Raw genomic sequence first — 26,629 nt, 5'->3', positions numbered from 1 at the left:
TTAATATCTGTCAGAATATGTGATATGTTTTCCTGAAAATTGACATTTGAAATTCACAATACCTCTTTCATTTGTTCAAGCGGTCTAATGCTAAATATTTTACTGTGCAAACTCTAACTGATGACGTTCTTGTCGTTTTCACCAGTTCGTAATGAAATTATATAGAAATGGTATCGAACATTAAAAAATATGAATAAAAGATAAAAAAAAGGACCGCTTATCGCCAAGACCATTGGTTGCTCTAATTTGGTTAACAATAGAGGCGTAGTGTCCACACCTGTGTAGAATTGGTTTGGTAGGCTACATGCGCCACTAAATAATACTCATAAAGCATGACGTCGAACAAAAAAGCCTACACTCGTTTTCTACGTTCACTGAAACGATTCAGTCATTTAAAAAAATGCCTTTTGTTACACCGTAGCAACGAATTAATTTCGTAAATACTTGCACATTGAAATAATAAAATTTAAAATGATACTGCAAGAAAAATTGACATATGTCAAAAACCTACACATTTTTTTGGGTTACACTATTATTTAATAGTAAATTACACTGTATTGTATGTAGGCCTATAACCGCGACGAAGTTACTCCACCTTTCAGGGTTTTAAAACATGTAACACCGTTATTCAACAGAGTAACGGTTCCATGGAATCTATAGAAGTGTTGACTGGTTTGTGCATTCTTGTTTAATATGAGGAAATGGTTGATTCGTATATTATACGTTTGTGTCCAATATACTGTTTAACTTATACGTATTTCTTAAAACTCCAACAAATATTATCATCGAAGAAAAAATTAAGATAAACGATGAAGACTTCAATTTATCAACTCTGTTACTACTAAAGTTGGAACTAGGAGAGGGTTGGCAAGAGAATAATCTCTAAGTTCCCCGTGTGTACATCTATAGACTCCTCTCCCCCATTCGTCATAGAACGTGTCTATGGTAAAAAAAAAAGTGGTTAGCGGATTAAGTTTTCGAGTTTCAGCTTAATATGATGGTAAAATGGCCGTAGGCAGAATACGTTAGATGATATGTATTCCAGGGACGTGTGTAATAAGTGCAGCATGTGTTATCTACTTCGGGTGTGTACTTTACATGCAAACGTGGACGCCGTACTCGACACGTGTCCTCTCCGTACTTGCGCGCAATTCATGGCAAAACATCGACCTCGGTCTAAGAACAATAACTTGAAAAGAACAATCGACCGAAGAACAATATCACTTTCAATTGTACGCACCAAGACTGAACACAACAGATATCCTCTCGTTATCTCCCTCACCCTTTTCTTGAAACAGGTCTGTAACATTAACCACCATACATGTGAAGATTTTAGAAGTATTAATTTAAGAATTCTTTGTTATTCAAATACTCTAAGTTATCTGTATCTAAAGTTAATATTTTCTAAACCAGTAAGACTTACCAACACACAGACTAGATGAGGTCAAACTTTTTTTAGACATCGCGTTCGAAAGATTGTACTGATAATTTAAAAAAAAGTATCGGTCACATTTTACATGTAACTTTGTAAGTAGGCCATACTACATAATTTCAAAGGTAACTTACCACCATTATAAAAAAATACACAAAAAAAAACATGTTAGCCGGTCTTTCAATAGTTAAATTATTATAATTTCTCCCTGCGGTAATGTTTCGATCGATTGTTATGAAACATTCACCATGGCGAAGTAAGCTATATATTTTCCAAGAAATTTACATCGTTTCCCCCAGATGGTAATATTTTCAGAATTCGTTCACCCAACCTGTATCGAATCGACGGAAATGGAGATAAGACTAAGAGTGTTTGCGAACGTATTCGATATTTGTCGCCACAAACACACAAATGCACATTTCTCTTTGCCATCATCATCGCGCAGGTGGCTTAGCTCGTGACTGAATGTGAAACAGGGGGTCAAAAGGCCCAAACTCATGCAATGTTACACGCGTCGACACGCTGACTGGACTGTCTTGCCACAAAGAACGTGTCGTTAGCTCTTGTATCGATACCAACCCAGAATAAAACACATATAAAAGTCGGCGGAAAATATCGACGGTTTTGCTGCAGCCAGCTCGAAAGAAGGCGACCACTTATTGATGCACATTGTATTCATGTTCCCCGGCATATGTATAAACAAAGCATTGTGGGTGGAGAGCTATCAGACCAGGAAGAGTTTGGTAGTCTGCAGTGCACTTGTGCGCCAGGTATGAATTGCGGTTATTATCTCTCAAAGAAAAATGTCACCATTCATCAAAATTATCCGGAGTCTTCCCTTGGATTCTGCGAACTTTAACGGCTGAACATTATTCCGATTTGTTGTTTGCTGTGATTTGTAGTTATTCAGTCGTGTGATCAGTGTGGCGAGACGCGTTAACTGAGTGGCAGACGAGAAAATTCGAACTCATGGCGGCGGGAACACATATCCAAAAAGAAAATTCTGGCAGCGCTGCAAACGGCTGCACGTTAAGACGCCTTGTATGCTTCGTGTGTGGAAGTGAAGGTTCATCTTGTCATCTAAACAGTCGGCAACGAGGTAAGGATTCGTTCTTTCCGTTCTTGGAATACCACGAGCCGCCTCCCGGTGCCCGACCCATCACCAGTGGAGGAGTTGTTGATGCATGCCAAGTATGTTACGCTTTTCTCATTCAACAATGGTATGCCTTTGAGCACACCAACACACCTATCGTTAAGCGTCTTTACTGGCTCAAGAGAAGTGGAGGGGGTGTGCCTGGCAAGGCTGATCCACAAATGCAGGTTAGTCAACAAGCGAGAGAGGAACTATACAAATTAAAACTACACGACGCCGAGTCTTTGAAGCGTCAATATGAACAACAGGACGGGGATTTAAATCTTGCCAAGCGCAACGGGGTCCCGGAAAAGAGGTACGAAATTCGCACATCAAATCGACAAGCTACAAACTCAGAGAAAAGTCAACCTGTACAGGGAAAAGAAGTAAAAAGTATGGAGGTATGTTTTTGTTGTGGGAGAAAGAGGCCTAAACAGTGTATGAGGGCAGTTGATACAAGGTACCAACTTCAGTTAAATGCAGGCACTCCATTTTATCCAACGCTACAACAACATACTCCATCCCCTGGGGCGAAACCTCCTGACTTCAGTGGCAAAGTGGTGACCTGTGAAGACTGTGAAAAATTCCTTTACAGACAGTGGCAGGTCTATCAGGAGAATAATGTGTCTCTCCATGAACGAAAATACCAGTTGCGCAGTGCAGAAACGAGTGTGGCCTCCCCAACTGATGACCCTGGAATGTTAGCGACGATGGTGTGCTTCCTGTGTGGTATAACCCAGCCTGCTACATCTGGAAGATTCATCTACAGTGAGAAGCATACAGATGGAGATCCTTTTTTCCCATTCCTTCGGAACTTTAAACCCCCAGCAGGAGCACTACCACTTTCAGACCAAGGTCTTACAAGGGTTTGTAATAGTTGTAGAAAGTCTCTTCATCGACAGTGGAAAGCATATGAATTGACAAGTGCACCTGAGGAAAACCGAGTCTATCAGATACGGAATGATGCACATGGAGTGATACCACCTGTGCCCCCAGAAGAAAATCTACCACCAGTTAGGGTTGGTGAAGTGGTACATGAAGATGTATGTTACCTGTGTGCTCAGGTGTGCCTGAGATCTAAAACAAGATATATTCATACACTAGCACCAGATGAAAGCTGTCGCCACACCATGTATTTCCCCTATATCATAAATCTTAAACGTCCACATAAAGCTAAAACCATTGACAAGGAAGGAAGAATTGTGGCGTGCGAATCATGCTACTTGTCTCATCAGAAACAGTGGCAACTCTATCAAGCTAAGGGAATTCCATTGAGTGAGAGACAGTACAATCTGTGTCTATTTGATCAAACTCAGACACTTCCAGTAACAGAGTATAGTGCTTGTATACCCCAGTCTTCTCCAGTACTCCCAGGTAATGGTGTTCCAAGCCCTACTTGTTTTATTTGTGATACAGCAATTGATAGTCCTGAAAGATGTCAGCTTAGGTCTTATCCAAATAGAAGTATTGATTCAAGTGAAGGGCCATTTTTTCCATTCTTGGCAAGTCGTGATCCGGCACCTCATGCCTCCCCAATGGATAATGATGGTAACGTGATGGCCTGTAGTTTCTGCCATCAAAACCTGATGTGTCAGTGGGAAGATTATGAACACTCTGATAACTTAGGTGAATCCAATCGGTGGTTGAGGAGGTACTGCATCTATAACTTTGTGTGCTTCTTGTGTGCAAGACTGATCACAAGAGACAAGATAAAGACTGTTGATCTGGTGAAATATGATTTTATTCTGGAGATAGAGCCACCAAAAGGTGCCATCAAAGTCAACAACAAGGTTGTCTCTTGTGAAGTATGTGAAACATCTTTGACAAGACAGTGGACAGCCTTTGAACGCAGTGAAGTCCCTCTTGACAAACGTCGATATAGTCTCAACTTGAAAAACAATAACTTCGTGGCCAGAGAGGTAGGTGTAATTTCCTAATGGGTCCTTTTTAGTATAAAAGTTTTTAAAAAAATTACAAAATAAGGAACTTGCAAACCCGTCATGTTGAATGTTGCATCATGGGAAATGTGATAATAAACACTAATCAATTAGCATTGTAAACAATGTTGATACATTCTTTGTAACCGCAAATGATCAATTCATAGTTACCGTGATCATTCTGGGAGGTTCATTTTTTTCAGTAGCTCCAGATTAGGTATTACGATAACCACAGATAATCCCATAGTCCTTTGCGTCTGTGCATGCTCAGTCTGCATTGCAAGTTCCCTATTAATGACATACATATGGACTGAAGAAGAGGCTTGACTATTGTGGACAATAGCAAATATACTCTTATATCCAAATGATTGTCACTCATACAAACTTTCACTTTGAAATATTAGTTTTTAAATTTATTATTTAATTTATATATTAATATAATTACTATTATTTTGTTTTGGATGAGGTGAGGTGGTAGTTTTGAATGTTTACAAGAGTGTATATGGAAAAAGATGGGCTAAAGGATTTATGTGGGAGGGAGTGGGAGGTAGAAGTGAATGGCTTGAAAGTAAACTGTACAACTTTCAAAAATATCACTTTTACACTTACTTTAAATACTATTTGATATTTGTTGACAAAAATATCGAAATTTAATGATATAATATTGAATGTTGACAAAAATGTAGTAGAGTTGATGAGAAAAAGAAAGAAAAATGAAATTGAAAACTTAATGGTTATACGCCTTAGATGAAGTAAGGCATAACGTTGTTAAACATCGCTGGCAAGTACACAACATTGGAACAATATTCCATTGTGATGTGTAATGTGAATTTCCAATGAAGTTGGTATCAATGCTCCATTCAATGAAGTTGATAGTTTGCTGCAGCTTGTCAGGGCTCCAAATTAACTTTTATCTTTGGTAGTCTCAGTGGCGTAATACCTTCTAAAATTTATGAGGATGGTGATCAGTAGTACCATATTCCTGAACTGAAAACAGAGGACTCCCATTTGAAATCTGTGTTCCATTGGAAATCTGTGTGTTATTAAAATACTTTCATGTCCCTAAATCTTAATTTTATCTTCTAAATCATCTCACACAATCAGCGGTACCCAGAGTGGCCTACCAGCTGCAAATTATGGTAGCCCATAACAAGAAAGATTTAGTATAGAAGTAGATGTAGAAGAATTGGTAGTCTGTGGACATGGGACTACTATTATTTTGAGTCCTGCTTGTTCCATGAATACCAATTAATCACAATTTATGTCTCTTATCCATGAATGTGATTCTTAAAACTATGAAAGATATACATTTTGTATGTATACTGAGATGTGGGTTGTTTTTTATAGTACTGTTAATAATACATTACAGACAGTGAGTGACAAGGGCAAACGTTGTATGGATTAGTACCTTTTATGAAGGGTATATTTGAAAGCAAAATATCTAAAATGTTTAGATATGAAAAGTAATTATAAAATATTTAAATATGCAAAGTAATTATGAAATATTGCCTGACCCTACAAATTAGCAAACATTTAGGATATTTTCATGTTATTGTAAATTTGGCCTGATGAGGACATCGATCTTAAATCTCCTCAGATATTTTGTTAATATTGTTCTAAATTTGCCCACAGACAAGGAAAAGTCTTCTCTTTGTCTGTGGTTTGCCCTGATTATCAGTGCACTTGAATCCCTATCTGTTTCTATGTGTCAGATGTAAGCCATATTCTTACCAAGGTAGGTATGAAGAGGTGTTAAATGTCCACTGTGTTAATGAGACTACTGTCTCTGTGTAATTTACAACTATCCATGTTTTTGTCATCAGTGTATTGCTTTGCAATGGTAGTAGGTATATCAAAATGATATATCGTGTAGTAACTGCCAACACAAACCTAAAGTGAATCAACAAATAGCAAACTGCACTTCCTTGTATTTTGGGTAAGGTCCAATATGCATAAGTAGCCTGTTTACTCGTTATAGGCTAATGGAGTAATACAATGGTGTCGTGAGAAGTCCATTTGTATTAAGTTCAGAAACTAAACTGTGAAAATTTACATGCCTAAAAATAAGTAAAACAGATTTTTCCCAGATGAACGTTTTCCAGTGTTTGAGTAATATCTGTTACTATCAAGTTGAAAAGACCATGCAACCATTCCATGACAATGGTGATAAAACTTATCATTTTATGTACACAGGTATATGTGTGGGGTATCACTATTGTTGTATATGCATAGGTATGTGTGTATACACTATAATACCTGTATAGTAAAAAATCACTCATGCCATAAGTTTAGTGTACTGTAAAGTTTACTGTGACATAATCACTGTTTTTGCAGAAGTTGTTATTGTGATTTAGGATACCTTATTTATGATCCTATTCTTAAATAAGTCAGTGTATAGTGATTTGAAATCCCTCGGATTCTATTTAATTACCGGTCGTTATTTTATCAGTAGTAGTACCAACTAACCATACACTTTCAAAAAGTGAAAGTCTATTTGTGTGCAATGATTTCTCAACTTGGACTATTGTAATATTCTTAAACTTTGTCTACATCATTGTGTTAAGTTACAATCCCATGGATTAGGTTCACCAGTGTTTAACAACCCCCCCCCCCCCCCCCCAACCACCACCATCAATAGAAACAACAGCAGCACATACACAGAGTAGGACATAAGACTTATAAAGGCCAGGGTTTCAATCTTGGAATCTTGCATTAGTGTTATCATATGGGGGGGGGGGGGGGGGGGGGAGGGGTCATGAGGATTAGATAGGATTGTTCTTTTATTCTTGACAACTTTATTACAACCTTTACCAGACAACTGTTTTTCACATCTAAAATGTTCATCCTAATTCAATCTGGGCCTTCAACTCAGTTACTGAATGTTCTCTTTGTAAAAATCAGGTAAGTAAAAGTGAGCTGTAGAAGCTAGTTGAAACTCAGACCACTATAGAGAATAGTGGTCTGAGGTTGAAAACACAGTCCCGCTATCTTGTGATAGAGAAACTGTGTTGAAAACAATAATAAGCTTCAGGCTAAATTCAAAATAATTTATTTAGTGTGAGAGCACCATTCCAGTGGTCCCCTTCTCTATCTATTGTTCCAGTATGTTTAGTTATATGTCAGCTTGTTATTTGTTGAATGTTTCTATTTCCCATGAAATGGATGTGTTATATGGTGCCCTGAATGCAAGGATCAACAAATGTAGCCCAATTAAGCATTTAAATTGTTAACAGTCTGTTTAGTTTGGTGTACAGAGTGACATATGGAGTTCTAGTACAGGATCACTTTAACTCGTAAAATATGAAGACATGTCGCACAGCTTTACGATATTAGTGAGTGTATTGACATTGAGTTGTCAGATGGGATTTATGGTGAAATACACTGAATGGAATCAAAGAGGGATTTATACAGACACAAACAGACATTAATAGCAACTGGACTACAGTAAATGAAATCGTAAATAAGAATGTGTACAGATACAGACATGAAGAATAATTTGACTGTACAATAACTGAGATCACAAATAACACATTTCAGTAACTACAGGCAATAGGTCTGACTCCTGCATGGACAGTTTTAAATGTATAGGTTATAAATTGTCGTAATTGATTTTTTTTAGCACAAGTAATAGCATCTTGAAGCAAAGTCATTTGAAATGATATATCATAGACTTTTAAAATATTGTTAGGGAACCCTGGTGAAATGACTGGCTAACTCACACTGTCCCAGTCAGGTAGCAAAAATTGATCTACTTACTATCTGGTAAAATGACTTTGTAACTCAGTAGATTTTATCAAGTTTTCACTCTAACAGATAACAAAAATCACTGTTAGATATTACCTACTTATCACCCATAACAGAATCACTGATAGGAAGGCTAATAAAATGTCTAGGGATCTGGAGAAGATTTCACAAAGCAACTTTCATTAATAACAGATACACGGATACATTAACTAATTTAAAAAGATTAGAACCCCATTTTCATACTTTCACTTTAGTAAATGAAATCTTAATATTATGGGACAACAATCTATGTATCAATATTGATCTATTTCATCCCTGATAAAATCATTTTAAATTCAACTGATATCTCCTATATCAGATTTTGATTAAGATCATGATTAATCACATGATTAATGGCTAGATGCCACAACCTGTAGGATTATTTATCTCATTGTGCTTTCAGTCACATGATTGATGTTTTAGACGTTTATTTTCAGTCAGGATTAACAGCTTAAAAGAAGGTTAAGAGTATCAATATTGTAGTTGTTGCTAATAGGTTTGATTTGACCTCTTTTAATAGAAAAATTGAGTTAACAAACTTTCAGCTCCCGCCAAAATTATATGAACAAACTTTCAGTTCCCACCAAAATTATATGAACAAACTTTCAGTTCCCGTCAAAATTATTGAAATTTGTTTTCATTTTTGTGTCAAAATTAAATAAATAACTCCATTCTTGTGCCAAAATTATGAGGAAACTTCATTTTTGTGCCAAAATTATAAAAACAAATGTTTTACTTTTGTGCCAATTTTATGTAAACAAACTTTCCAACTTTGTGTGAAAATTATTGCCACAATTATGTGAAAAGAAGTTTTTGTTCAAAATTATGTGAAGGATATTATTTTTTCTTTTTTGAAACCCATATTTTGATATTTCTTGCCCTTCTTTTAAAATGTATTTAGAGAAATAACGATTTCTAATTTACCAATGTAAAAATTGATTACATTTATAAAACTTTCCATCATGATTGTGACTACCCCTATGGCCTAACTGTATGTTGACATTTATAGAAGTAGGTGGGGTCAACCACAGTCAAACTGATTGGACTGTCTAATAGTTTATAAATGATATGAACAAAACAGACTGATGCAATATTAATTAATGTAACCATGAAACTACACTCATGACACATCTAAACTTATGTTTGTGACTTGCTGGATCTTGAAGGATGGGGAAAGGAAAATCTTCCCCCTTCAAATTAATCATTTTTAACCCGTATTTGTAAAACTTGAAAGATAATTATTGACATTGTTATAGCTTGCTGGTACCAGGTCTGACAAATTTGTTCTGAGAATAGTTCTATTCACAAAGATTTTATGAGGGTATATTGCATGTCATATAATTCAATCATATCTAGAAATACTTTTGAGTACGTGAAGTATATCAATGTTACAAACAGGGGAACTTTGAATAAGGGAAATATAGATTTTGGCCTTCCTACCATCTTGGGTGGAGTTTACAGTAGGAGAGTTAATAACCCTGTCTCCATTTGAAAAGTTGAATTGGTTTGAAATCAAATGGAAGTCGGTTCTTCTGTCACCATATGCACTAAAATTGATTTGAACTGATTTAGTTGGTTTTACCACCTTTGGGTGGTTTTGAACCGATTCAGAGTAAATCAGTTTGAAACTATCGCAAAAGCAATATTGAATTGATTCAAATCCATTGCTCAGTTTTCTCATGGGGACAGAAACCAATTTAACTGAATCAATTAAGTTTGTATCATTTTCGAATCGATTTAGGTGGAGGCAGGTCGATGTTAATAATAGGTGGGGGTAGGGCCATGGTATGGTAAACTCTATTAAACTCCAGATATTTCCACATTTTATTCCTGTGGAAATAATGAGTGTTAAATATGTGGTAATATGTAAACCATACTCCTAAAACTTTATAAAGATGTTTTGTTAAGTAACTGAAATTATGAGAATGTCAAGGGTAGTAAGACATTTGACCTGAGTACAAGAAACAGCTGGTTTACATGAAATGTAATGTCGCCAGTTTAATAAGGTTAATGGACTGAAAAATTTGTAAATATTTTGGTTCTGGTGAAAATGCAAGTACTCAAAGTCATGGTTTGGTATAAGCTAATGTCAAACAACTTTTCTATTTATCAGAATTGGTATTTTATGTTATGGTAAGGTTTTAGAATTCTTGTGACAGAAGGATGAAAATGTGTTCATAGTTTTAGTTTAGACCTCTGGTAGCACAAAGAGTCGTTTTGAAATAGTTCTGGTGGAGATGGGGCTGTGATGTGTTAGACCTCTGGTCACACTAAGTGTAGTCTGGATGCCAACTGTGGTACCTGTGTGAGTGAAGGTATAAATCGCAATGATACTGTATAGGAACTAGACTACACTGAGTGATGGGGATAGGTGGTTAGAGATGGAGCTATGATGTGTTAGACCTCTGGTTACACTGAGTGTAGCCTGGATGCCAACTGTGGTAACTGTGTGAGTGAAGGTATAAATCGCAATGATACTGTATAGGAACTAGACTACACTGAGTGATGGGGATAGGTGGTTAGAGATGGAGCTGTGATGTGTTAGACCTCTGGTTACACTGAGTGGTCCAGGGATATGTTGTTGGGGATGGGGGCTGTGATGTTAGACCACTGGTAACACAAAATTGTCTGGGATAGGTGATTAGGGATGGGGCTGTGATGTGTTAGACCTCTGGTCACACTGAGTGGTCCAGGGATATGTTGTTGGGGATGGGGCTGTGATGTGTTAGACCTCTGGTAACACAAAGCCGTGTGGGATAGATGGGGTGGGGGATAGGCGCTCTGATGTGAGACCTCTGGTCACTCTGAGTGGTGGGGATAGGTAGGGTAGGGATGGAGCCCGGGGGTGGGGTGGGGTAGGGGTTACCTCTGGCCAGGTCTGGTAGGGGTATGTGGCCAATCAATGCTGTCAACCCCAGACCTCATTTTAGACCCATTTTGACTAAAAACCATTACTGCATTGTAGACCATTCAAGTTTTTAGAAGTTCCATTGTAGACCAAAATACATAATCACTGATATAAAAATGTAAACCAGCGAATTAGCAGAGGAAATTTCGAGGGAAATTCCCTGAAATTTCGAACTAATCAAGAGTTTATTATGTGGTTCCTTCCAGGACCCCATTTTAGACCAAACAAAATAAAAAATTGTGTGAAGTGGACCCCATTTTAGACTCCTTATCTCTAAAAATACAGTACCCATTTTAGAGCAAAGGGCAAAAACCCCACCCCAAAGGGCAGCACACATATGTATACCCAATAAGTGGGAGTACCTCCTTGGGGGATGGGGGCTCTGGTGTAAAAAGAGATACAGTTTTCTATGCAGTGATAGAGCCAGAGGTTTAGAACCCTTGTAACAAAGAAATCAGGTAAACTTTATAGTTTTATATATTTTACATATTTATGATGTGGTGATAGAGAGGGGAACATTTGATAAATGTGATCAGTGTGCATGAGTTGACAATACTGGATAGCTGGTAGGAAATCAGGTAAGATTATAATATAGCAGAAAAAGAGAGAAAGAATGAACTTGGGTAGATTTATAATACTTTCCTTAACAAAGCACTGTATTGGCCAGTAAAGGCAAACAGGTGAGGTTTCTTCAAGTGGTTGTAATAAAAATACAATATAAATAAATAAATTGTCTCTCAACTGAATCATGATACCCCAAGTGTACTTGACTTTGCTAGTCTAGCCATCAATTACTCTACACCAAACATATGTCTATGCCATTTCATGTCTCTGCTTACACGTAGCAGGTTAAAACATATGTCTTTAGACTGGCCCCATGCATGGTTCACCGCATATTTGAATAAAAGAGAATTATAACAATATGAACAAAGTAGTTTTATTTCGAAAAATCGCAACTTATGAATAGTACAATGATTTTGTTCAATATATATTGTTTTGATTATTGTAATGTGTATATTTGCATAGCCTAAACCATGTGGCATATGGACTTCTAAAAAGCCGATCTCATTGTTGGAAAATTTTCACTTTTGAATTCAGTTTGCTAAATTCATTGATGTTTTTTTCCCCGCCAGTATAATACCTTTGTGGAAATATTTTTATTTTTATTTTTATTGAACAAGATTTGTCTTGAATTAAAGAAATATCAAATCTTAAACATAATGGTTTATGACGATGCTTTAAAAGTGAAAATTAAATGTCTTAAAATTAAGTGGTATATGTCAAGATTTAGATGCTGTTGTTTATTGAAATATTGGCATAGTGAATGAGTAGAGTTTTGCAGTCTGCTATCTGACTATTAAAGTACAGATGTAGGCTTCTATTCACAGACATCTGTCACCATTCACTACGCTAAGTACTTCCAAATTCCACCAACGTGGCATTTTAAGATACTTTACCACCACTTTCCCATGCAAACTAACTGTCAAACCAACCAGATTTGAATAACATCAAAAAAAAAGAACAAAAGAAAAAAAAAATCGGATTTCAATATTTTGTTTCTATGAAAAAAAGATAAATTTAATCCAGTTTACCATATTGGGTTTTTTGGATGGAGTCGAAATCTGTTTTATAATGTAAAAATTTGATGTTGTGAAAAAATTGAAATATGCAATTATGTACCTGGAGATAATGATATCCTATGCCTGAGGCAGCACCTGAAACAGGAAAAGGTGTACAGTTTTCATTGCTATCTGTCTTTCACAGAGGAAAAAGAGAAAACAACAGCTGTGTTGTTTAGAAATTGAGGCTGGTAGTATATATCTGGCTTCATTCTGGTATGTCAACATATTGTCTATAGCTAACTTATGATTCCTGTAGACTGAATAGCTAGCTGTTAGTTAACCCATTAGTATGTACAGTGATAGTTTTACAACATGTGCAGTTGTACGGGATGGTGTTTGTAGATGTACAGGGAGGTGTTTTGAGATGATACATCATAATAAAACAAGACAAGCTAAACCAGAAGACATGCATCTACTAAACCAATTGAGTTAATTGTAATGATGTAGGTAGTGATGTTGAGAGGAGTATATTTCAGTCATTGAACTAAATCCACTTTCATCTCTTCATTTTACTCAAGGTAAATGTGTGTGTTACGTGAGATAGCTAAGTGCCTTGTGAAATAATTACAAAATGAAAGATGACAAGAAAATCTCTGTAAAGTGAAAAATAACAGAATGAACACCTACGAAGGGAAAGTCCAAGCAAAAGAAATATCTGTTGATTGAAATGTAAAAATTGAAGACAATGTGTATATCAAGTTATTATGTACGTAAATAAAAGTCACAAATTACAAAAAAATGTCCAAGGAAATTTTTCTGTTGTGTTATCAGTCGGCATTTCCACTTAAATTCCATTCTCAGTTTAGCAAGCCATATTTTATTTGGCTGTCTTCAGGAAGGTCAAAGGTTACGTCTATGGGGTCAGACAGCAAGTTAAAGAGTCAACAAAACAAGTTGAGAGATTGCAAACTTGTCCCAGGTGCCTCATTCAAAGGTATGTTGGTATCACAGTCGGTATTCCTGGTATTGCCTAGTGTGTGGACACTTGAAAAGAAATCAAAATGTAGTTTTTGAGAGGAAAATACTTCAATTTTTTTTTGACCCACAGACTGATTTATTAGAAATATTCTTAGGCTATCTAAAAGTTTGGTAGAATTTTATATCTGGTTTATAACCATAAGTGGTCATGCGAAAAAAAAGGGATTTATTTCGGACTTTTAATTGATAAAACAATTTTATGATGTTTTTTCTATCTGAAAAGACAATGTGAAACAACATAGTCCAAGTTCTGTCTGTAATGTATCAATTGCAAAACATAATATGATGTATAAAAAGTTTGCTATATTGTATGTACAGACAAATATTTAACACATTTTTCAGTTTTTGCCAATTAAAGTAACAAATGCGTATTTAGTCTATGGTATTTAACAGTGTGTTTTCAAGTAGAAAAAATAGTGAAGTTATTTTATTGATAAATTTAAAACCTAAAATTGATAATAAGGAGGGGTTTGCACTGCTCAAGAATATCTGCAAGGAGTCAAAGCGTCATATTATCATATAGTTAAGGTAACCCCCCCTCCCCCCAATCCAAAACAACAACAAACCAACAACAAAAAACAAGCTAACAATAATTTAACTGAAATTATGATTAGGGTGGTATACAGTGTTGTGCACCTGATTTCATGTTATTTTTGTAGATGTATTTTCTGTTATTTTGGATGAAAAAAAAAATCACCTATTGTGAACGTTATTGTAACTTTACACATACCATATTTTTGTGCATAGCAGAGAACTCAGTGAACCAATAATGAACATATGTGATGGAGAGAGTTGTTTAAAAGCACTTTGATATGTACTAATGTATCTAAACATGTGTGATTTGGAGCAAGTGTAACTGTCTTGGAAATGGCCTAATAAAATAATGCACTTTGCAGACATGGTAATGTGTGTATGTGATTTCCATTGTGTAAGTGAAATGGTATTGGTTTAATGGTAGATAGGCATACAACAGATGTGTTTTGAAGTAAACCATGGGGCTGGAAGTAAACCATGGGGCAACAATCATTCCATAGCAAGGAGAACTGTAAAACATGGGATAACAACTATTCCAGGACAAAGGGATCAAACAATAAAACATGGGGTGACAACCATTCCATGACAAGGGGAAGAGTAAAACATGGGATAACAACCATACCATGACAAGGGGAAGAGTAAAACATGGGATAACAACCACTCTGTGACAAAGCGAAGAGTAAAAACATGGGATAACAACCATTCCATGACAAGGGGAACAGTAAAAACATGGGATAACAACCATTCCATATGTCTTGGAAAGAGACTGCATTGCCAACATTCCAAGGTAATAAATTTGTGTAAACCATTAAGGGAAAACACAAGTATGTTGAACCTAGGCTATCTGTGAGCTGTGTTTTATGACTTGCATATATCCCATGCTATGCAGCTGTAAATCAAAGCTTAATGTAAAAATGAAGAGTATCTAGTTCCAGCTGGGTTTTCCCTCTAGATTGCATCGCATCCAATACATCACAGCCACTACATTATGTTATCTGTCACCAACTTGTATCAGGGCTTTAATGGACATTAAGGAAAATATGACCAGAATAAAAACAATCTGTCGCTGTAATTGATTGGATTTTGTAATAATATCTGTAAGGAATTCTAAGGATAATGTTACAGTTTTACTGGTGAACAAGAAATCAGTTGTCATCAATATCAAAGGATTTAGTCTAAAATCACCAATGTTTCATCATCAGATAGTCTTGATGGGGGCTTAGTTATTGGGTTTCATCTATCTGTCTGTCTATCTGTCATCCTCTCTGTCTGTCTATCTGCCTATATGTACATGGTTTTACCTCCAATCATTTAAATCATTCTGTGTTTATAATGTTTATACGACTATGAATTTAGGGTTGCTGTATATTTCTCTGCATGTGTATATGTACTCTTACTAGACTAGCCTAGCCCTATACACATTGCGATCATTTCCACTGATAGTCAAAACGATTATACATATATACTACTAGTCTATCTTAGACTGACTCACTGGTTGTCAGTGTTGTATCATTTGTTCATCATTTTATGAACGAGAAATAAAAATGTGTTCAGAGGTATAATCAGTCAATTTATGAATTTTTGAAATGATTCGATCTTACATTACCTAGTGATTTACAAATGATTTTCAAATTTTGCAGAATAAGTGAGAAAGAAGTATATCAAACTGTAGTAGGGAAAATATTAATGGAGGACAAATATAAGATTGTGAATTTAATATTGAAATTATGTTGTAGATGGAAATATAAATTTTGTGACAATGTCATAGAGATGAAAATAAACTTATTCAAAATTTTGGTGATAAATATTAGTAAAAGACTGTATTGTAATGACAAATAGACATAGAAAAAATGTAATATTTCCATTTGTTTGCATCCAGAGTGGATGTAAAGTGGAAGCATTTGAAGCAGAGATAATACAGGAAGGTATTAGTGAGTGTGATTTATGCCTTTCCAAATCTATACAACACAGCTGTGCTTGATATCAAACATACCAATTAATAAACGCAGCCATCATACAAATAAATACGTGCATGCTTACAGTACGACAATATGTCTAGGTTAAATAACTATAGCTCTAAGCTGTCACACCTGTCTTTTGTTTCAAACTTTATTTCATATTCAACCAATATGTTTAGTCTGTTACATTGCGATCTGTGATTATGCTTCGCTGTCGCTTGCAATGCTATCATTGGCAACTGATTAATTTAGCCACGCCCCCAATGACGGTTATCAGCGTGCTCATTTGTAGATATTTGCATCATTTGCTATATGTTGATTATGTCACTTGTGTGCCTATCTCAATGAGGGCACATTTTAATACATATTGACACCATTTGAATATTGTCAATTAGGCCGACATACGTTATCACTCCCCACTGTGACCAATCAGTTTGAGTGCATTTTTTCAAACCAATCAGTTTGAGCTTATTATTTTCAAATCACATCAGTCGGTTGCCGTGGATAGCATAACAAGCAGTAATATTGAGACAGTGAAGCAAAATTGCATATCATTATCGCAATGTAAAGAGGATAACTACCGTTTAAATTCGATGTTTATATTTATTTATTTATTTATTTATTTATTTATTTATTTATTTATCTATTTAATTGATCAAGTGTAATTCCAGAAATTGATGATCTTGATATCAGAATGATACTCATTCACAATTTAGCGTCTGCCCTGTGGCAGAGCATCATCACTATCAGAAAATGAAAGACCTTGACCAATGATGTTAAACTGAACATTGTGACAAGGTTTAGCTATTCTGGGAACTTCTTCAGGTCAGCAAATACAAGAACAGCACAAGATGAGCAGTTTATTCTAAAAGTATCAAACAAAAAACAAAACTGATGAAATGTAATTCATATGAAATTTGATACATGTGTTTGTCGACTCACTTTCTGTGTTATAAAACTGAGTTGAATCAACAATCAATAATTACTACTAGTGAGTATGATTAATTGTTGTCATGGTAACCAGCTAATACGTGGATTTATACCATTGAAACAAGCACTGTTAGATGAGTGGTTCTCAGAACTGTACATGTAGCATTTGTAAATGCCGATTTTTGTATGCCAACTTCATTAAATAATTGAAGCTGCACTAGCTGTAACTGAAGTATTATCTTGTTGATAAGACAACGAATAATTTATTCACTAAAAAATTGTTAAAATACCAATAATTAAATATTATACATGTCAATTAGGTGTTGGTTATATCCATGAGTACTAAAGTAGTGCAGTAAACACTACTAGGTTGAAATCAGAATTGCATCCATATGCTGATTTTGATTTGATTTATGGCACCATACTGTGTGTATAGCCATGCAAATGTGTTTACCCATAGGTGATTCCGTACTGTTCACTGTGTATGATGTTACCAGTATTAAAGTCATTACAAAAGTTTCCAAAAACGTTTTAGTCACAACTAATGCAGCTTTAAATGTATTTGAATATACAGGAATAGAATTTCATAATAAAGTACAGGTCAGAACTTATTTCAAAATCTTACTCCAAAAACTATTTAGTAACTTCAGAAGCTATGTAGTCATTTCAAAAGCTACATAGTTGCTTCAAAAACTACCGATAGATTCCAACTTTACTACTAATAAAGGACAATATAGAGAGTGTAACCCGCAGATCGACCCGCAGTTAGGCCTGTCGACCCGCAAAATAATGATACTGAATAGAGATAGTTATTTACAGTTTTCCTTCGGCCACAATGTTCTAAAATTTTGAGTTCTATATGTACTAATTATAAATGTGAAAAAAAGAAAGACTTCTCTGGTTGTGAGTAGGTTTGCCACTTGTAACACAGATTTAAGATATGTCCATAAAGAATTCTATAGTAAGATAGTATGAAAGTAAGAAAATAAAACCATACAAAATGGTACAGTGTAGAAAGCAGGAGCTTGGAATGAAAGCCATGTAGAGTTTAACTCTCATTGGTGTACAGATCCTACTTTTATGCCTAGGTCTGGTTGATGTAGTTCCAGCCTGTTAGAGACTTGTCATCATCTCGACAAACCTACCTTTTAGTGAAATTACTATAAGCCTCTGGGCTAGTGTAATGTTACGGTATAACGAAAAGAGATGATTGGACTGGCAAACACTCCACAATTATGAACACAGGATTAGAGATGATGTTGTATATTTACATGATGTGAGAAGTCAGTTTATTCAACTCTCAGTTATACAATGTTCAGATAATCCATGTAGTAAGTTCTAACCTGGAATCCTTGGTTTCCTCACAGCATTGTCATTTCCTTTTACGTGTGTATTGGAAGTTAGTGCCTAGATAAATGGGTTTAGGAAATGACCATCATATCTGTACAGCATCATGGATTCATTATGTAAAATGTACTAGGAACAGGGAATTTATAGCTGTTAAGGGAAATGGATGACAAATGACCATACAGCAATGCAGATTCATACAAATTTAATCACTGAATCAGTAAAGTGACAATCATAAACAGTTTTGCACAAAATATTACTCTCGCGATTCAGGTCTCAGTTTACTAAGATAGACACAAACTGAAACTATTGTTGTTGGATGTGGTAGATAACACAATTGTTTGATAGCAGGTGCTTCTGTTGTGCGATAAAATCATCCTGTGATCAAGTTAGTGTAATCATTGGAACTTCCAAAAAAAAAAAGTACTCTGCCAGACCATGGAAGTCACCAAAAACGGCATCCTACTGTGAGTACAATTAAACCAATGTCCTTTCAGTTATTGGTCAACATGTTACAACAGTAATTTCAGATTGAGTCTATCTTTAAAGCAAGACCTCGACTGCCAGAGTAGTATCTGTGAAAATTGGGTAATCTTTAATAAATGACAAAAATATTTGTATTGCGTTAATTTATTGTAATGTATTGTAATCTCAGCAACAACTAGCAAAGGATCAGAGACTAATACCATTTTGGTGTGTGACTGGAAATTGTTATGATCTTGTGAGTCTATGGAGCTATGAGAGCACAATAATTCAGATATTCAAATTGTTCATAGTGTATAGTCATAGTTTATGTCTTGAAATGAATCCTTCATATCTTTGTTAAAACAAATATCAAACCACAAAAATCACAAACTCTGTGTGTTTGTCTGTGTTTTAATACTTACAACCAAAACTTATACACATACTGCGCTGCTCAAATTGGCCTGTTTACTTTGGGCTTTAGTAAAACTACCCATGGATGTAGTGTGAGTTTAGCTGAGAGAAAAGTGAAAGCAGAAGAAGAAAGTTGGCAGATGTTGTAGTAGGAGTGTGCTTTGTGTATGTTTTGTGTTGGGAAGTATATGATGTCTGACTTCAATGCTTGTCAGTGTCAAGAAGTGGCATGGGTTAATGGAGTAGAGATGGATTCCGCATTGTCAATTGTACCGTTCTTTGTGCTTCTAAGTCTTACTTGACTGTCAGTCTGATGCTGGCAAACACACACAACTCCCATATAATGGATTCTGCTATGACTTAATTGGGAGAGCCATCATCGACAATGGTAAGCTGACATGTGTGTCATTCCAAGAGAGCTGGGTGTATTCAGAGAGAAATCGACATTAGGCATAGAATCATGTGTGTATTCATCAACAACCTGATTTCCATTCCCAGCATGAGAATAGAGTAAAATGTAACAAAGCTGCTGTCAATCATAACTTGGTTACATTGTGTACAAAATCTGACATCATCTGTGACCAAAAACTATACACACAGCTGGATTATGCATGGATTTCACACTTTTGTGTCTTTCTCCCCACCAAACATCTGTGCCTGCAAAGCTGACTGAAATGGCTAATTAATCTCACGTTTTCAATTTATTCTACCAGCCTAGGTCAGAATACACGACCTTCAATTTAAATCTTCATTTCAAATATACACATTGATAATCAAAGTAATTTTTTGAAGGGCATTGGTCATACATAATTTTGTTAATATGATATTTACGATGCACATACAGTAATAGATTAATACATAATCTCTATTTTGTTGGTTGTATTCAAAGAGTGGTCACATTATCAATAATACGAATATGGAAAATTCAGAGAAAGAGAGATTAGACTATAATAAAGATAATACAATGTGTGACTGACAACATTACAAGATTAATAAAGACCTGTAGCAATTGTATACATTTACAGATTGTCTTTTGAAGAAAATAATGCAGAAAAATATCCTTGACACATATTAATATAAAAGAAGTACTTATATTGTCAATTTTATTTTATTGTATAAATGAAAATGAATAATCGAGCGTGTAATTTGTTTAGATGCAGCTAGACAGGGATAGGGGTCTAAATATAGGTTGTAGATTTTGGAAATACATCGTCAGAAACCACTAGCCCGGGCTTTCTGGCGGCGCGTAACAGATTCCCCTCACAAAGACCATGGTGGAATTGAGTACAGTGCAGCAGATTTGGACCAAGTTCTGTCTAATGGGAAGAGCCAATCAGATTGATAGCCTGTTCATGGGAGCCAATCATTGATTGGTCGTTACGTACTCAAAATCCCCATGATGCATTACTCATGAATAATTAATATCCACATGATACATATTTGCCCAGCTGTGCAGTTTTAGCGTGAGTATTATTTTAGAGTAGGAATTAGGGTAGGGAGATGTCTAGGATATGGCTGTAGACTTGGAGTAGGGTGGGATGGATGGATATGGAGGGATTAGGAGGCGATAGGGCTAGGGTTAGGGTGTGGATTTAGCAAGTAGCAGTTAGGTTGGATTTAGTGATAGAACATCAGTTTATATTGACTTGCATGGGTTATAACATGCATTGTCAAGCAGATTAAAGTTTTGTAGCTTTGAGCTTTCAATCTGTTTTGGTCAATGATCCTCATCAGCATGTAAAATTGTCAAACCAGATGAAAATCGAAAGCTCAGTGGTTAAAAACTCTGAACTGAGATATGACCTATGTAAATCATTTGATCTACTAAGCTGATGAACATTTTTGGTCAGTTTCTATCAGTTGGTAATGGATGGATCACTTTTTGCTCTGGGAAGTATTTATGCTGAATGATGCTTCAGAGCTCATTATCATTTTGAGTAATATTTGTATAATTTGTATTGACACCTATACATCACAGATATCCATATACAAGACACTGAATGATCTTAAAACAGCAAGTTATTGAATTTTAGATTTTAGAAAATCATACCAGTGAATACCTGTTTATTAATTAAGAATGCTCAGACCTAACTATACTGCTTCCCTGGTAGTCCTTAATAAATAGGTTGTTGAACTGTGTCACAAATCTAACACCAAGATACATATTTACCAACAAAATTAATCTTTATGGTCAAGATATGGGTTTTGCAGATCAAGGTTGTACATGGCAGAAGGGTCTGACTTAAGAAGTAGAAGGACCCATAAACCATACTACTTAGGTCTGCAAAGCCCAGGTTTTGTCATTTATATATACATGTATATCATATGCACAGAAACCTCATTATAATGATATAACCACATCAATTGAAAGTGAAACATTATTTTATGTGCTGAAATTTAAAGATATTGAGAAAAAAATCAAAGCCAAATCACTGAGTGAAGTGATATCGATGAGTGCTCTACTTGCCATATTGGGCAAAAGTGTGTTAGAGTGTGATATGGCAAATTATTGTATGGGCTCGATGCGCATGCATGCCATTGAATTTAATTGAAGTGATACTGGGTTTGTAATGTTTGTATTTGATTTTTCTGTTCTATCTGGATATTGGTATTAAGTTTATAATCAATATTTGTTTGTATTTGATTTGATTTGATTTTTGGAGGATGGTGGGTATTATTATTTGATGAAATATTGAAATGATGTTTCATTTTGTAAGTAAGTTCATAAAGATCGTATGTAAAATAACAACTTTTACTACAATCAATAGAACTTCCTTCAAATTTGAGTCTTCAGAGTATTAGCACATGACTTCCGTATGTGTGTTGGATTGATTGCTCAATTCTATATCACATGATGTGATGTGATGTGATGTGAAGTACGTCGCATCCCTTAGGGCTAACAGCAATGAAAAGATCATATAACAATTCACCTAGTATGAAATATTGAGTTGTGAGCAGCTAAATGTATTGTGTACTGGGCAGACTTTATTGAATGTGAGGTTTTTGAGATTCTATTGCCTGGGGGTAACTCGTAAGTGTATTGTAGCATGGAAGTTGAACTTTGAAAAGTATGTTTATACCTGTTCACCTTGTAGTTAATGTATGTTGTCCTATATATTCTGTAGTAGAGTGTGCTTCCTCAAATGTAGAAATGTACTTATAGGCAATACGTTAGTTACATAAACTGGCATGAGTCCAAGTATAGACTCGATTCATCATTTGGTGGGTGTGGTTTTAATACATGACGTTTTTAGGTGTGGTTTTCACGTGCAGCATGCACTGGAACTTTGTCAAAAGCCCACAACATGTGCTGTAGTTTAAGGAGAACCTGGAAACTTATCTTTCAACAAAGCGTTCAACATGTGCTTCTGAATTTTACTAAGTATTGCAAATTGGTGCTTTATAAATGACTTGATTGATTGATTGATTGATTAATAGGTAAAGTCATCCAGAGCCCCCACCCTCATCAGTACTGTAATATGTACATGTACATGCATGTACACTTTGTACTCTACCAAGAGTTCTATTCCAAATTAAAAGATTTAAAATAATTCTTAAGTATCTATAAGAGCTTCATCTACAGCCCGGAAACTATTCCATGCTTTTTACTAAAGTTTTGTGAACTTCGACAACAGAAAGAGAAAGTCTGGTACTAAAACTGGCATAGTTTCGCATACAGTATATCACAATTTTAGAGGGATAACCTTGGCATATATTGCATACCTACCACCTTTAATGAATATATTGCATTCTCTATGGCATAGTATTTCTTTGTCTTATAAAGTGGAGACAAGGAAGCATGGATTCCAGGCTACATAACCACAGGAAAGAAATGATATTATACCCAAACATACTTTTATTTGATAAGAGGATAAAGCCTTGATTTACCTTAAATTTGCTTGTTTACAGATCAACGTTATAACTTTTTATCATAGACCATCCGTGGACTGTCAATGTAGAGGGTCAATGCTTTTACAAATGTATCAAAATTTCATCATTCAATTATCAATTATGGTAATGGAGGCATAATTATACTTATGCTATGATTAATGTAGTCTAATTGCTATCATAAATGCACTTTAAAGTACTCTAAGTCTAATAGTATTATTTTTTCAGTGTAACAGTAAGGCAGTATTTACTTGATTCAAAAAAATCCTGGCATTCTCATATCTGTCAAACCATCACATAACAATATAGTAATATTTTTTCGCCCCGAAAGTGCACAGCCTGGAAGTGGCTGTAGGAATGTCCCGTGTGCATGCATGCATGCATGTGTGCACGTGCGTGTCTGTTCTGTGTGTGAATCCATCATGAGCCCAATCTGTGAATCCCACATTTCAATTTTAAACAAACTTAGCACAAATGTGAGACACTATAGGGTGCATATGCACATCTCTCTTTATTCTGTGAACTTGACCAGTATGGCCAAATAGCAGCAGATACATATATACAAAAATGGAGAAAAAGGTACTAAAGCTGAATTGATAACAGTTCTAGAAATAACAATACTGGAAAGGATTAATATTTGTGTGTTCTTTGATTTTATTTTAATTTGTTAGTTACTGGATTGAAAATATAATCATCTGTATTAATATAAATTTAATGAATATATCTTTGTGATAGAGAAAATATGAGAAAAATAAAATTTAAGTAAAATGAGGAAAAATGTTAGTAATGAGATTGTGTTAGGTTGTGTTCATTTCAAGTGGATGAATACACATCTCTGTCATGGATTAATCATAGAATATTGTAATCTACACTAATGTCAGTTAGTTATAAGAATGATGAACAAATCTAATGAACTGTTCATCTAGAAATTCACACAGGAATGGATTTCAATTATTCACACAAATCAGTTGAAAATGTGCATTCAACACCCACTTTAGTTTCACTGTTTGGCCACCAGAGAAATTAGCTAGTATGTTGTAGAGTGTGATATTCATTGCTTGGCCACCAGAGAAATTGACTTAATACAATTACAAAGTAGTGTGTGGATATTGAAGCAGAAACAACAGTTGTGCATACACAAATTACAATGTGAACTATGTAAAATAAAAGCAAGTGTAACAGCTTGATGGCTTTACTAATACAGGGTCAAAAATTTCAAAAACATATATTGAATATTGTACACCAAAAGATAATACACACAATGTGGAGAAGACTACTTTGATACAATTGCGTAGTGGATAGACTATGTCAACAGGTTTGAACAGTCAAAACAAAAAAGTAAAGAATTGCATGTCATCCAACATATGTATCAGCTTGGTGAATCACACGAATTGTAAAGGTATTTAACTCAAGTACTTTGATTGAGTATAGTACTTGGAACGTCACAATCAACCAGTGTTATACATGCACAATTCCTGGTACCTGGGATTGTGGGGTGTCAGAGCAGTGGGCTTGTAGTGCCTGTTACCACTGCAGTCTTGGTTCAAACTTCAGTGCCCAGCATTGGCTGGGTTTAATTTTAATTTCCCAGATCTGTATGTTATATATTAAAGAAGGTACAGTACTCGGTTTGATCCTACCAAATATAACACAGGTTTTCCCCGAGGTACTCTGGTTTTCTCCTGCTTTAACATAGCACATGGGTGCTGCACAGTGGCAGCCGTATTTGAATTTCTGAATTTGGGTTAATGAAGTATTACCTTGTGTTATTAAAAGGATGGCTTATTCACATGTGTGCTTGTAATAATGCATGCATAGTATTTGCAACTTGGAAGTCATGGTGTTAACCAGGAAATCATATTAGTAAAATCAAATTATTAGTATTTTTATGACATGTCTAGATGGTTAAATTGTATTTCACGTAATGAGAATTAAGAGATTATGTTTGAAATTAATAAAGCTCATCAAAATGATGAGGTGAAAGTTTCTGTGAAGGTAACCAGGAATGTAATAAACATAAAATATTACTATGCACAATAGAAAATTATTGACAATAATCCAAAATTTTTGTGATATCTTCTTGGTATCATCAGAGATGAATCATGCCTCTGTTAGTGTACTCAACCCTAGGATATTTTTTGACTTTGTTAGGAGCAGTATATCGTATGTAATATGAACCCAGTATCCAAAAGCATTCATTCTTGCATAAATTTAATACATACATGTAGTTATGGAACAGAACAGTAGACATGTTAATATTCAAATTGCTTGTCAGTAATAAAGGTTGTATATCAACACACAGCAATTATGTTCCCCCTGAACAAAGAAACAGTGTGCCAAGCCCTCATGTAGTTTTTGATCGCCCTTTAGATAAAATGAAAATCATTCCAAATTATTAATTTTATGTCAAAATTGTTATTTTATGTCAAAATTGTTCACCAGTCCCAGCTGGTCTTTGGCAGGTTTACAACTAGCAACTACAGAAGGTGTACATTTCTTGTGTCTGAGCCATTTGAAAAAAATATTGCCTGCGAATACCAGCTAGTATCAATAATATCGCTTTCAATATCAACATCGCCAGGATCAATAATAATATAATTTACAATATCAACATTGCTAGATTAACATTTCAAATAAATGAAATAATACCTGTTGTCTCAACTGTTGTTGGTTTTACAAAGTGTTCTCATCAATCACCTTTTGTTGGGAGGATAACAAATTATACCCGAAATTGATCCAGGACAGCTTGGAGATATTTCCCAGAGTTTTGGTACAAAAATTGCAAAATATGAACCATGTGATGAATGAGAATATGCCATGCACAACTTTAGTTGCAGTAGAATGAAAAATATTTGACTGATGCAGTCATTTCCTAGGTTATGTTCCATTTCTTGGTTGATTGATATATGTTCACTTACTTGATTGATATGCTCATCTGCTGGTTTGATATGTCCAGTTGCTAGATTGATATATTCACTTGCTTAATTGATATGTTCATCTGTAAGTTTGATATGTTCACATGCTGTATTGATATGTTCATCTGTAGGTTTGATGTGTCCAGTTGCTTGATTGATTTGTTTGAGTGTAGGTTTGATATGTTCATGTGCTAGATTGATATGTTCATGCGCTAGATTGATATGTTCATGTGCTAGATTGATATGTTCATGTACTAGATTGATATGTTCATGTGCTAGATTGATATGTTCATGTGCTAGGATTGATATGTTCATGTGCTAGATTGATATGTTCATGTGCAATTTGATGTGTTCACATGCTAAATTGATATGTTCATCTGCAGGTTTTG

At 35.2% G+C, this 26,629-nt stretch overlaps 1 protein-coding gene across 1 annotated transcript in view; it reads left to right on the top strand.

Moving 5' to 3' along the window:
* The first annotated feature begins 2,401 nt into the window (after positions 1-2,401).
* Positions 2,402-26,629, top strand: part of LOC144437882 (uncharacterized) — a 129,557-nt gene continuing 105,329 nt past the window's right edge. The window contains exon 1 of the mRNA XM_078126914.1: positions 2,402-4,483. Within this exon, the coding sequence (XP_077983040.1) occupies positions 2,402-4,483 (2,082 nt within the window). The remainder of the gene's footprint in view (positions 4,484-26,629) is intronic.

Source organism: Glandiceps talaboti, chromosome 7 (assembly GCF_964340395.1).
Source record: "Glandiceps talaboti chromosome 7, keGlaTala1.1, whole genome shotgun sequence".
In the NCBI taxonomy this organism is placed as follows: Eukaryota; Metazoa; Hemichordata; class Enteropneusta; family Spengelidae; genus Glandiceps; species Glandiceps talaboti.
This window is presented reverse-complemented; position numbering and strand designations above follow the sequence as displayed.